The 12,327-nt window shown below is 43.8% G+C and overlaps 1 protein-coding gene and 1 long non-coding RNA gene across 10 annotated transcripts in view; one reads left to right on the plus strand and one right to left on the minus strand.

The window, feature by feature from the left end:
- Nucleotides 1–12,327, plus strand: part of LOC135094621 (von Willebrand factor A domain-containing protein 5A-like) — a 176,448-nt gene that overhangs the window by 140,938 nt on the left and 23,183 nt on the right. For all 9 annotated transcript variants that reach the window (XM_063994871.1, XM_063994876.1, XM_063994872.1 and 6 more), the window contains exon 13: nucleotides 11,120–11,273. In XM_063994871.1, coding sequence (XP_063850941.1) covers nucleotides 11,120–11,273 — 154 coding nt within the window. The remainder of the gene's footprint in view (nucleotides 1–11,119; nucleotides 11,274–12,327) is intronic.
- Nucleotides 3,941–8,718, minus strand: LOC135094624 (uncharacterized). Its single transcript, XR_010263891.1, has 2 exons — nucleotides 8,007–8,718; nucleotides 3,941–7,902 (listed from the first exon to the last, which is right to left on the minus strand). It is a non-coding gene; the product is annotated as an uncharacterized LOC135094624 (long non-coding RNA).

Raw genomic sequence — 12,327 nt, forward strand, 5'->3', positions numbered from 1 at the left:
TAGGAGTCCTTTATCGTAACACAGTATCCACACAGAAGCATGTCGTGCCGTCCTTCTTCTTCTCTAGGACCACTGCCACTGACCATGGGCTGTTAGAATGCTCCACTAACCCCTGTGCCTCAAGCTCAGTGACGAACTTCATCTCTTCCCTCTTGGCAGGTGCGATCCTCCTTGGAGCGTGTTTTATGGGCAGGCTGCTGCCAGTATGGATGCTGTGCTTCATCAGATCAGTGCGACCCAGGTCCATGTCATCTCGACTGAAAGCATCAGAATACTGGATCAGTGTTAGCCGCATCCTCTCTGCTTGGTCTTCCATCAGATGAATGGTACTCCTCTGTGCCAGGCCCTGCAAGTGTTCAGGCAGTGGTCGTAGTTGGCCAGTTGGTTCAGCAAACCCCTCATCCTCCAGTTGCTCCATCTGGCACTCCACCTCTTTACTGGTGCCCAGCTTGGCACCTGCTGGGATCCTACAGATCTCGTTGGATAAGTTGGCCACCAGCACGTTAACAAACTCATCCCCAGCTCTCACAAGGCTCTGCCCCGCTGCTACACTGTCAGCCAGGTGTCTTTCTCATGTGGGCTCCACCATGCTGTCTGCTCCCCACATCTTTCGTGACAATCGACACTGGACCCTGGCTTCTGTCCCAGGGGCAAGGTGCACTGGCATAGCAGTGACTACCTTGGCACTGGCGTCATGCAGGAGCAAGGGCACTTCTTCCCTATGCACTCTCAACGTCAGGCTCTCAAAGTCCAAGCATGCTTTGCTCTGTAGGAAGTAGTCCAAGCCCAGCAAACAGGGTTCCTCCAAGTCAGCCACATACACTGGTAGGCAATCCTGCCCACTCCTGACACCAACTTGAGCTTCCACTGGATCCTTCAGCCACACACAGTGCTCAGTAACCCCACAGAGCCATCACTGAGCATCAGGGAGAGGCTGCACAGACACCACATCCTCCCTCATGAATATCCTCTCCACTCCAGTGTCGATGACCATACAGCATGGCTTCCCATTCAAGACACCATCCACTTGAACTGCCCTGGCTGCAATGTGAAGGCAGTTTACATTGTGTGGGGCCGTGGGGTAGCTGGCTGGTGTTTGGCCCCTGTGCCCAGCCCAGATCCATTTCCCTCCTGCACAATATCCTTATGTTGAGGGCAGGCACCTGAAATGTGGCTGAGCTGCCCACACCTCCAGCAGCAGAGTTCAGAGACGTAGGAGGGCAATTGATCAAGGGAACGCATCCTTCACCCCCTCAGACATTGACTATGCATGTGTCCTCTCTCACCACAGCCCCAACAGGAGCCTCTAAACTCTCCTGTGCTTGTCCTATCCACTCCTGTTGGTTTGGCAGCTAATGGCTTCTCCATCTGTGTCCTCTGAGCCCTGAAGTCGTGACGGGACCTCACTGCTTCTTCCTCATAACCTGTGGTGTGGAGGAAGGATTCAAATTCCATGGCCCTTGCCAGCACCTCCCTAAGGTCTCGTGGGTGTGCCTGCTTCACGTAGATCTGGAGTTGCTGCTGCTGCAGGGCATGAACAAAGTGGTCACTAGCCAATAAGGCCACCATGTCTTCTGGAGCCATTGGATACGCATGTCGCACTAATGATTCCATATCCTGTGCTAACTCTGGCAGGGGTTCACCCCTAGCTCACATTCAGCCCTTCAGATGAGCATGATAGACCTCCGCTTGGTACTGTTGGCCAAACTAGCACTCAAGCCCCTCCACCACATATGAGTAAGAGACCTGCTGTTTTGCTGAGAGGTGGCCCAGCACTTCCATCGCTGGTCCCCACAAGTAGGACACAAGTTGCAGGCAACGTTCAGCCTCATCCCAGTCCATAGCATCTGCCAGCATCTGAAACTGGGCCTGGTAAGCTTCCCAGGCAACACTGCCATCAAACTCAGCTGGGTTTCGTCTTCCAGTACAGGTGGCCAGGCGCTGTCGTGAGAGGAAGAGGGGAGGAGAGAGGTGTAAGGGCAGTGGTGGGTGCTGACATTGTAATATTGCACTGCCCATCTGTGAGCAGGGCACGTCTTGTTGGCTCTTTGTCAACTGCCACTCTGTCCTTGCCCTGCCTGTAGCTGGTATGCTGCATCACAGCCTGTTGCAAGGAGGCCACTTCTTCTTTCATGGCACAACCCGCCTCTTCCAGTGTAGCCATTTCCTCCCTTATGACACGTTCCATCTCCTCCAATGCTGCCACTTCTTCCTTCACTTTCTATGCACCTGAGCAGGCATCTCTCACCTCCTGAAGTAACTCAGCCTTGATACCACCACATAGCTCCTCTGCAAACTGTTGTGCCTCATCCCTTTCAATGTCCAGACTTCTTTGCACCACCTCACAAAACTCCTGTGCCTGAGCATCCATTTTCTGTGCCTGAGCCTGGATGTCCATTTTTGCCATTAGAGTCCACAACAACTCAGCCACACTAGGCTCTTCACTTCCTGAGGCACTATCAACACCATCATTGTTTTCCTGGTTGTCTGCCATCTGGACTAGTGACCTGGCTCAACAACAACATGTAATTTTCAGTCCAACACTTTGCACAGTACAAGATCTCACTTCTGACACCACTTGCTATGCCCCTGCCCCTCTCTGTCCTCCTCAGGGCCACTGGGGTGGCTACAGCGTTAAGCAAAAGGGGGGGTCCATTATGTGCGAGACTGAGTCAGTACAGATCACACCAGGCAGGCACAGGAAATACAAAGGCACAAGTGCATTTCTCTAACACTTCATTTCACAGGCTACAAGGTGGGGCGAAGTCAGGAGGCTTGCTCAGAGATGCCTTGGATATTACAAGTGATCCAAGTGGCAGGTGGCAGCTGAGTGATGCTCCCCTACTATCCATGCCACCTCCACACCTCTGTCTTGAAGCCGCTCGCTGGTTCACGCAGCCGACCCACGTCCCGCGCTGTCTCACACCAGCGCACACACACATACACACACACACACAGTGTGTGTGTGTATGTGTGGGCATACACACAGTGGCATACACTAATGTGGATGGTTTACTTTCAGTGATGGATGAAGTGAATGAATTTATAAAAGCAAACGAACCAGTCATCATGGCAATGGTAGAAACTAAACTAAGAGATTCAGAGACACCAAATTTAGAAGGGGGAAAGTACAATATGTGGATAAGAAACAGATGTGGAAAAGGAGGAGGTGGAGTGATGATGCTTGTTAAAAAGGGTATCAGGGTGGAGAGTGTGGAAAAGGCAGAAGGCTTGGTGGAAGGCCTAAACTTACAACTAATAAATGAAAGAAGAGGAAGACGATATGTCACAGTGGTGTATGTCCCACCAAAAACAAGGGCTTGGAATAGAAAAGAGCATGAACAGTTGCTGAGTGAGACAAAAGAATGGCTTGTAAAGAAAATTAAAGAAAACAACAAAATTGTTATAATGGGAGATTTTAATTGTAAAGAGATAAATTGAGAGGAGTGGAACACAAGAGGAGGAGAAGACTCATGGGGAGATAAGGTTCTGAAACTGGGAATGAATAATATTATGAAACAGTGGATTGAGGAAAACTCTAGATACAGAGGAGGAGAGGAGCCATTAAGACTTGATTTGGTATTATCAAAAGAAGTAGATATTATAGAAGACATGAACTATAATTGTCCACTAAGAAAAAGCGACCATGTCATGATAAGATTTTGTATTAAAGAAAAAAAGAGAGGAAAGTAGATGTGAAGATTATAAAAGTGAAAGATTTAATTATGGTAAGTCAAATTTTGAACAAATGAGGAGATACTTTGGTGAAGTGGACTGGAGTACACTTATCACAGCAAATAATGTGCAAAAGAAGTGGGAAGCTTTCATCATTATTTATGAAGAGGGAGTGAAAATTTAGTGCCCTCTAAGGGGTGTGATGTTCCCTTGTGGCAGACGATAATTACAAATCCTATCACTGGATTAAGAGAAATACAAATACTGACACTTTTATGATTTTTAATAAATAATGGAATAATCCGAAATAATAATAATAAAAAGAAAGCAATTCAGAAATACAAAATAAATGGTAGCGTACTCTTCAGTTACATAATTCAGAAATACAAAATAAATGATAGCGTACTCTTCAGTTACATAATTCAGAAATACAAAATAAATGGTAGCGTATTCTTCAATTACATAAAAACTACGATGGAGATATTTTCGCGACTACTGAGTTGTGGGGGAGACCAGAGAATAAATAAATAAATAACAAATATATACCCAAAAAGTATGTATAGACCTGAGGACAGTCTCACACGGTGATCTCGAACCAGGTGGTTTCACTAGTCCCGTGGAGAAAACCAACAAAAAAAAAAAACGAAAAAAAATGCGAATATCTATCCACTCAGAAATAGTTTATCAACAGGAATATCTGAGGGGAATCCAAGAGGGTCTGAGGAGAATCCGAGAGAGACTGGCTTTAGTAAATTATTGTTAAATAAACACTTACTTAATATTACAGGAATGGAGGGGGAGACTATCAGACTGCATGCTCACCTGAGGAGAATCCGAGAGAGACTGGCTTTGCTTGTGAGGAAATCGGCGGGAAACTAAGGATAAAGGTTTCCAATGGGGAAATTTATTAAGTTATAATTTTGTTTTTAGTGGGGGGGGGGGGCGACTAGGTTGTGAGTTCAGGGATGAAAAATATGAATAATTAAGTTACTGTTTACTTTATAGTTGTTACTTTAAGAAGTTTAATTCAATGGACTTTTGAAATCAATTGGGGAATTAGTCAAAGTCTGGTATCTCTTCCCGGCTTGCGTAGCAACAGGGGTGACAGGGCAGCGAAGCAAAGAAGACTTATCAGATTCGTCAACCTCATTGGCGCGGCGTAATTATCTGGGATTTGTTTGGGCTGGTTTAAGACCTTACCATTATAGAATTAATTTTATCATATTAAGGGCTCCCCATTCTCTGGGATTAGGTGAAAAATTCGCCTCTATAACCTGGCCAAGCAGGAGAAATTACGTTTATTCACGGGGTAAATTTGTTATAGAAGTGGTTAACACAGTGACGCTGAGAGGGGGGGGGGGGGGAAAGCAAGGACAAAAGGACACTGAGGAGAGGAGGGGAAGGGGAGGGGTTAGTCACATGGTACTGAGATTTCTGGTCACCCCCGCACACTACATGGGCCCTAGCCTAGGAAAAAAAAGTAGAAATATACATAATTAATTTCTCAGCACTACACGAGCCTTTCATCCGTTCTAGAATTTTTCACCTCTCTCTTTTCTCCTTACCAAAAAAAATAAAATAACACCTTCACATCCGAGTAATTAGAAACTCCCCTCACCACCACATAACCAAGCCAGGCTGACGAACTGCACGTGATCTCTGTCGGGAAATAACTCTGACATTCTCTCCCATACAATGGCTTGTGGGCCATATCACCACAATGTCCCTTGGAGACATAACTCGGCTCTTTCTCTCATCTCAAGGAAAAAGAAAAGAAATTCCACCCCAACCAGCCTCTTGACCTCCTGTGGTGTGAGGACTTAACCTTAAGTCACTCCGTCACTCTCTGAAACGAGATTCGGCCACCCCAGTACTCGGTTCCTTCCACTCGGACAGTCATTTACTCATCCACACATTCACTCATACCACGAGATACTATAGATGATTACGCGAAGCGCTCGCCACGTCCTGAAGTAATCCACCACAGAATGGCCCGAACGGATTGTCGAGTGCAGTAGTAGTCTGCGAATTAAAGTGGTTCCTTATTCCTTCTCAAATTCTTACATCACCTCTCACATAGTACCCATACCCGTCATACCACGATTCATTACAACCAGTCCAGCCAGACCATGCAAAAGTAAGGGGGGGGACTCTATTTACCCCAAGCACTCTGCTCTTTTCTATACCGTCTTTCCAGCGACATTAACATTTCTCAATATAGCGTCTGGGACGGTTACGCACTCTAGGCGGTAACACTTCAGTTTCTATATCAGGTTGGAACACTGTCTTGAGCCGCAACTACGTACTCTTCCTCACTGTGAAACTGTTTGATCTTTTCTGCCGCTCTTTGCACCATCTTTCCCGAGAAAGGGTCTTTCACCACATAACCACCGCCTCCTCTTAAAACTTCCACCACCTTATATGGGCCGTCCCAACGAACACACAGTTTCTTACACACTCCTGACTCTGTAGTTTCTCGCTTCACCCACACCAACGCCCCAATGTCTACCTTCTGCTCCTTGCGTTTCCTTGTTGGCCGCATTACGGTATTTCCGAGTCATTTTCTCGTGTGTTTCCCGGATCAGCCGGCGGACCACATCCACGTCTTGCTCGTCACCATCAACTGCGGGTAGCCTGGCACCCACCACTCGGGGCGCATGCCGGGAGAAAAACGCGAGGAAAGGTTGTTGGGCGATACTGGTATGGACGGCGGCATTCATAGTGGCCTGACACACAGGGAGTAGGCGAGGCCACCGTAGCGGGTAACCTCGGCACATGGAAGCCAAGATGGATTTGAGCGTGCGATGGAGTCGTTCGGTGATGGCGTTCCCTTGCGGGTGGTAGGGAGTGGTGTAACAGAGGGTGATGAGGTGTTGCTGGCAGAATTGTTGGAAGATCTGGGAGGTGAACTCGCCCCCGTTGTCCAGGACGATGGAGTGAGGAGTCCCGAAGTCGGTAATGTACTGCTGCAGCGCCTCTACAATTCCCTCTGATAGTTTGTTTTTGAGTGGATAGAACTTCACAAATCGGCTAAAGTGATCTACGATAGTCAACACATATCGGTAGCCACCACTGCCTGCAATCATATCCGTCAGGTCTATACCTATCCTATCTAAGGGCTTCTCTACTGAAGGTAATTCTTTACGTACTGGGTTACGTCAAACTTGAGATTACACCAGTAAAACAATTCTTCGGCCTTTTTAATTGTCTTTTTCTGACCCAGGTGGCCAGAAAGCTCATGTGCATGTTTTGTCATTACTCAAGAAAAAAAATTATAGTTCATTACTATTTCTCCTCCTCTGGTTTTCCTCTTAATCATTGTTATTCATTACTCCTCCTCCACCTCCTTTCTCCTTGCATTATTACTTATTACTCCTATCCTCCTCCTTTCTCCTTCCTATACACAAAGACTCCTGCTCCTCCTCCTCCTCCATTCTCCTTGCATTATTACTTATTACTCCTATCCTCCTTCTTTCTCCTTCCTATACACAAAGACTCCTGCTCCTCCTCCTCCTCCATCCTGAACGTTCTGTGCCTCTCCAATCATCACCTGCTCACCACCATGCACGTGCACGCCCTCCTTTGAATGTCTCGCTTGGCATCATCATCACCTTCAACATTTACAATTATTTCCAGTCTCCACCTCTTTCGGTCAGTCGCGAAATAAATGCCACCGCTGCTCACCAGTTTAGTGCCCTCTAAGGGGTGTGATGTTCCCTTGTGGCAGACGATAATTACAAATCCTATCACTGGATTAAGAGAAATACAAATACTGACACTTTTATGATTTTTAATAAATAATGGAATAATCCGAAATAATAATAATAAAAAGAAAGCAATTCAGAAATACAAAATAAATGGTAGCGTACTCTTCAGTTACATAATTCAGAAATACAAAATAAATGATAGCGTACTCTTCAGTTACATAATTCAGAAATACAAAATAAATGGTAGCGTATTCTTCAATTACATAAAAACTACGATGGAGATATTTTCGCGACTACTGAGTTGTGGGGGAGACCAGAGAATAAATAAATAAATAACAAATATATACCCAAAAAGTATGTATAGACCTGAGGACAGTCTCACACGGTGATCTCGAACCAGGTGGTTTCACTAGTCCCGTGGAGAAAACCAACAAAAAAAAAAAAACGAAAAAAAATGCGAATATCTATCCACTCAGAAATAGTTTATCAACAGGAATATCTGAGGGGAATCCAAGAGGGTCTGAGGAGAATCCGAGAGAGACTGGCTTTAGTAAATTATTGTTAAATAAACACTTACTTAATATTACAGGAATGGAGGGGGAGACTATCAGACTGCATGCTCACCTGAGGAGAATCCGAGAGAGACTGGCTTTGCTTGTGAGGAAATCGGCGGGAAACTAAGGATAAAGGTTTCCAATGGGGAAATTTATTAAGTTATAATTTTGTTTTTAGTGGGGGGGGGGCGACTAGGTTGTGAGTTCAGGGATGAAAAATATGAATAATTAAGTTACTGTTTACTTTATAGTTGTTACTTTAAGAAGTTTAATTCAATGGACTTTTGAAATCAATTGGGGAATTAGTCAAAGTCTGGTATCTCTTCCCGGCTTGCGTAGCAACAGGGGTGACAGGGCAGCGAAGCAAAGAAGACTTATCAGATTCGTCAACCTCATTGGCGCGGTGTAATTATCTGGGATTTGTTTGGGCTGGTTTAAGACCTTACCATTATAGAATTAATTTTATCATATTAAGGGCTCCCCATTCTCTGGGATTAGGTGAAAAATTCGCCTCTATAACCTGGCCAAGCAGGAGAAATTACGTTTATTCACGGGGTAAATTTGTTATAGAAGTGGTCAACACAGTGACGCTGAGAGGGGGGGGGGGGGAAAGCAAGGACAAAAGGACACTGAGGAGAGGAGGGGAAGGGGAGGGGTTAGTCACATGGTACTGAGATTCTGGTCACCCCCGCACACTACATGGGCCCTAGCCTAGGAAAAAAAAGTAGAAATATACATAATTAATTTCTCAGCACTACAAAAAGATATGTACTGAAAGTAGAGACAAAGAGAAGATATAGCAATTACTGGTATAATAGATGTGAAATAGCTAGGGAGGAGAGGGAAACAGCATGGAATAGATGGCGGAGGAAAAATACGCAGGAGCTATGGCAAAATTACACAACTACAAGAAATTGATATGTAAGGGTTATTAGAGAAAAAAGGAAAAATTATGAGAAAGATGTTATGGACAAATGCAAAGAGGAACTAAAACTATTATTCAGATATGTGAACAACAAAATGAAAAATCGAGAAGGAATAAGCAGATTGAAGGTGAATGGTCAAATGTGTGAGGATCCAGCTGAATTGGTAGAGATAATGAAAAGAAGTTTTCAATCAGTATTCACAAAAGAGAGAACATTTGTGTGGCAGAGTGGGATGAGTGAGGAAATGGGTCTGGGGGAAATTCAAGTGACTGAAGAGGATGTCCAGAAACAGATGGAGGGACTAGACGTTAGGAAGGCCCCTGGACCTGATGGAGTGTCAGGATGGATACTAAAAGAGTGCAATCAGCAGTTGACATGGGTAATAAATAATATTATTGAGAGCTTCCTAATTGAAAGTAGGGTCCCAAATGAATGGAAGAGAGCCAACATAGTGCCAATCTACAAAGGTGGTAGTAAAGAGGAGCCCTTAAACTATAGACCTGTCTCTAACAAGTGTGGTGTGCAAAATGTGTGAAAGATTGGTGAAGGATAAATGGATACAGTACCTAGAAAGAAATGAAGTGATAATAAAGCAACAATTTGGATTTAAGAGAGGGAGATTGTGTGTTAGAAACTTACTGAGTTTTTATTCTAGTGTGGTGGATATAATGCAAGAAAGAGATGGATGGGCAGATTGTGTTTATTTAGACCTGAAGAAGGCCTTTGATAAAGTGCCACACAGGAAATTGTTGTGGAAGTTGAAGCATAATGGTGGGCTAAGGGGGAGCCCACTGAGATGGATGGAAAATTTCTTGACAAACAGAGAAATAAGAACGGTAGTAAAAGATAAAAAATCATCATGGAGGTAAGTCATAAGTGGAGTACCCCAAGGCTCAGTACTTACATCAATCATGTTTGCAGTTTATGTAAATGATATGATGGAGAGTGTGAACAGCTACATGAGCCTTTTTGCAGATGATACAAAGTTGCTGAAGAAAGTTGAGAGTGCAGGGGAATGTGGAACGTTACAAGAAGACCTGAACAAGATATCAGAGTGGAGTTATAGATGGGAAATGGAATTTAATTTAAAGAAGTGTAAAGTAATAGAATTTGGAAAAAGTACAAGAAGAGTAAAAGGAAATTATGTGTTGAATGGTGTAAGGTTGAGTGGAGCAGAAGAGGAAAAGGTTCTCGGTGTTACAGTGACTGGGAACCTGACCCCGGGGAAACTCATTAGCAAAATTACAGGAGAAACCTATAACTTGTTGAGAAGAATAAGGTAGGCCTTTGCATATATGGATGAAGAGATGGTCAGGAAGATGATCGTGTCACTGATGAGACCTAGACTAGAATATGTGCCATACAAGAAAAAGGATATAAGGAAGTTGGAGAGAGTTCAGAGAGCAGCTACGAAGATGTTACCAAGTAGCAGGGACTTGTCATATGAGGAGAGACTGGCAAGGATACATCTACCAACGTTGGAAAAGAGGAGAGAAAGGGGAGACTTGATTGTGATACATAAAGCATATGAGGGAGTAGAGGAGGTGGACAGGAGCGACTTAATGGTCTGCGATACACAGGACACTAGAGGACATGGAAAAAGGCTGAAGAGGAGTGCTTGTAGAAGAGAAGTCAAAAAGTATAGTTTCCCATATAGAAGTATTCATGTATGGAACAGTCTGGATGAGGAGATAGTAAATGCAGAAAGTATACATGGATTCAAGGCTAAGTTGGATATTAAAAGATTTGGAGATGGGACAGCAAGAGCATAGCTCTTTTCCTATAAAGCACAACTAGGTAAATACAACTAGCAAGCATTGAGAGAACAGTCACCAATTCCAGAAGAATGCTTGTTGTTGTCTCTAATAACACACACACACACACACACACACACACACACACACACACACATGCACAACACTATAAAGAAGTTGGAAAGAATTCAGAAGGCAGCTACAAGGATGGTACCAGAGCTGAAAGACCTAACATACGTAGATAGGTTGAAGGAAATGGGACTGCCAACTTTGCAAGTTAGAAAATAAAGAGGAGATGCATAAATTTAAGGAAATGTCGGATAAATATAGATATGGTGACAGGACACTATGAGCCCTGCTTGAACCCTGTATCATACAACTAAGTAAATACACACACACACACACACACACACACACACACACACACACACACACACACACACACACACACACACACACACACACACACACACACTCATCTGACCACCTCTCACTTCTGCCAGGTCAAGAAGATCACGGTGCGAGGTCAGCTTGGCACTAATCCTGTTCTGAACACGATGGAGGGAGAACACTTCACTGTGGTGCACGATGAGGCAAAGTCCCTTCACAGACTGGCAGCACGCTCTCAAATCCTCCAGTGGCAGCTTGACGAGGAGGGTGAGACTGTGGCACTATCAGCACTTGTTTTTATTAGTATTGATATTACCATATTTGTTGTAGTGTGTTATCTAACCTAACTAACTACATCATCTTTGACACTTCTTCTTTTGGCACTAATGTTGCATTGTCTTTTATTGTTTCTTATCTAACTTAGGAGGAGAAGGAGGAAGAGGAGGAAGATGATTAACTATATTACTATTAACAGTTGTTTTCTCTGGCACCAATATTACAGGATTGCATCTTTTGTACTTTATCTAATCTAACTTCATCACCACTGACACTTACTCTTTATGATGCTTGCCATTGTTACACTATGTCTTTTTGTAGTGTTGTATCTGACCTAACTACATCACCATTGACACTTGTTCTTTTTGGTGCTGATATTACACTAGATCTGTTTGGCAGTAGTACCATTGACATGATAATTTTGGCACTGATATTACACTATGTCTTTTGCAGTGTCTTATTATTTACATCACTAATATTACTGAATTATGTCTTGTAGTTTCTTATATGACCTAAATGTATCACCAAGGATACTGTGATATTATTATTGATAATACAGACCATAGAATGATGCATGTTAACATTCTCATTGTGGTGTGTTTGTCTGTTTATTGATGTAGCGGAAAGTAGGAATAAGGTTGAGTCACATTGAGGACCGTATTCTGCATTACAGCCCTACTTTTTTCAAAAGGTTCTAGTTGAAGTTGTATGGATTTTTAAGGGTGATTGATCAACAAGATCTCTATACGATCATGTTGAAACTCTCATTCCAACAGGGAAATTAGTGGTGATGGGAATTAAGTTAAAATATAATAATCCACTATTATGAGTGGATGAAACAATGAGGATCTGGGTCAAGCAGATTCAGCATCCCTAAGCAAACCAGTATCAATCCACTTAGTAAATAGGCAGTCAACTTCCAAACAGCAGCCAAACCACATACCCAATATTCATACAAACGAGACTCCAGCCAGCACTTAACTCACAGATTCCTTCTCAGTTCTCTACCATCTTGGCAGACACTCCATCCAGACTTCTAGCTAAG

This window comes from Scylla paramamosain, chromosome 46 (assembly GCF_035594125.1).
Source record: "Scylla paramamosain isolate STU-SP2022 chromosome 46, ASM3559412v1, whole genome shotgun sequence".
Taxonomy (NCBI): domain Eukaryota; kingdom Metazoa; phylum Arthropoda; class Malacostraca; order Decapoda; family Portunidae; genus Scylla; species Scylla paramamosain.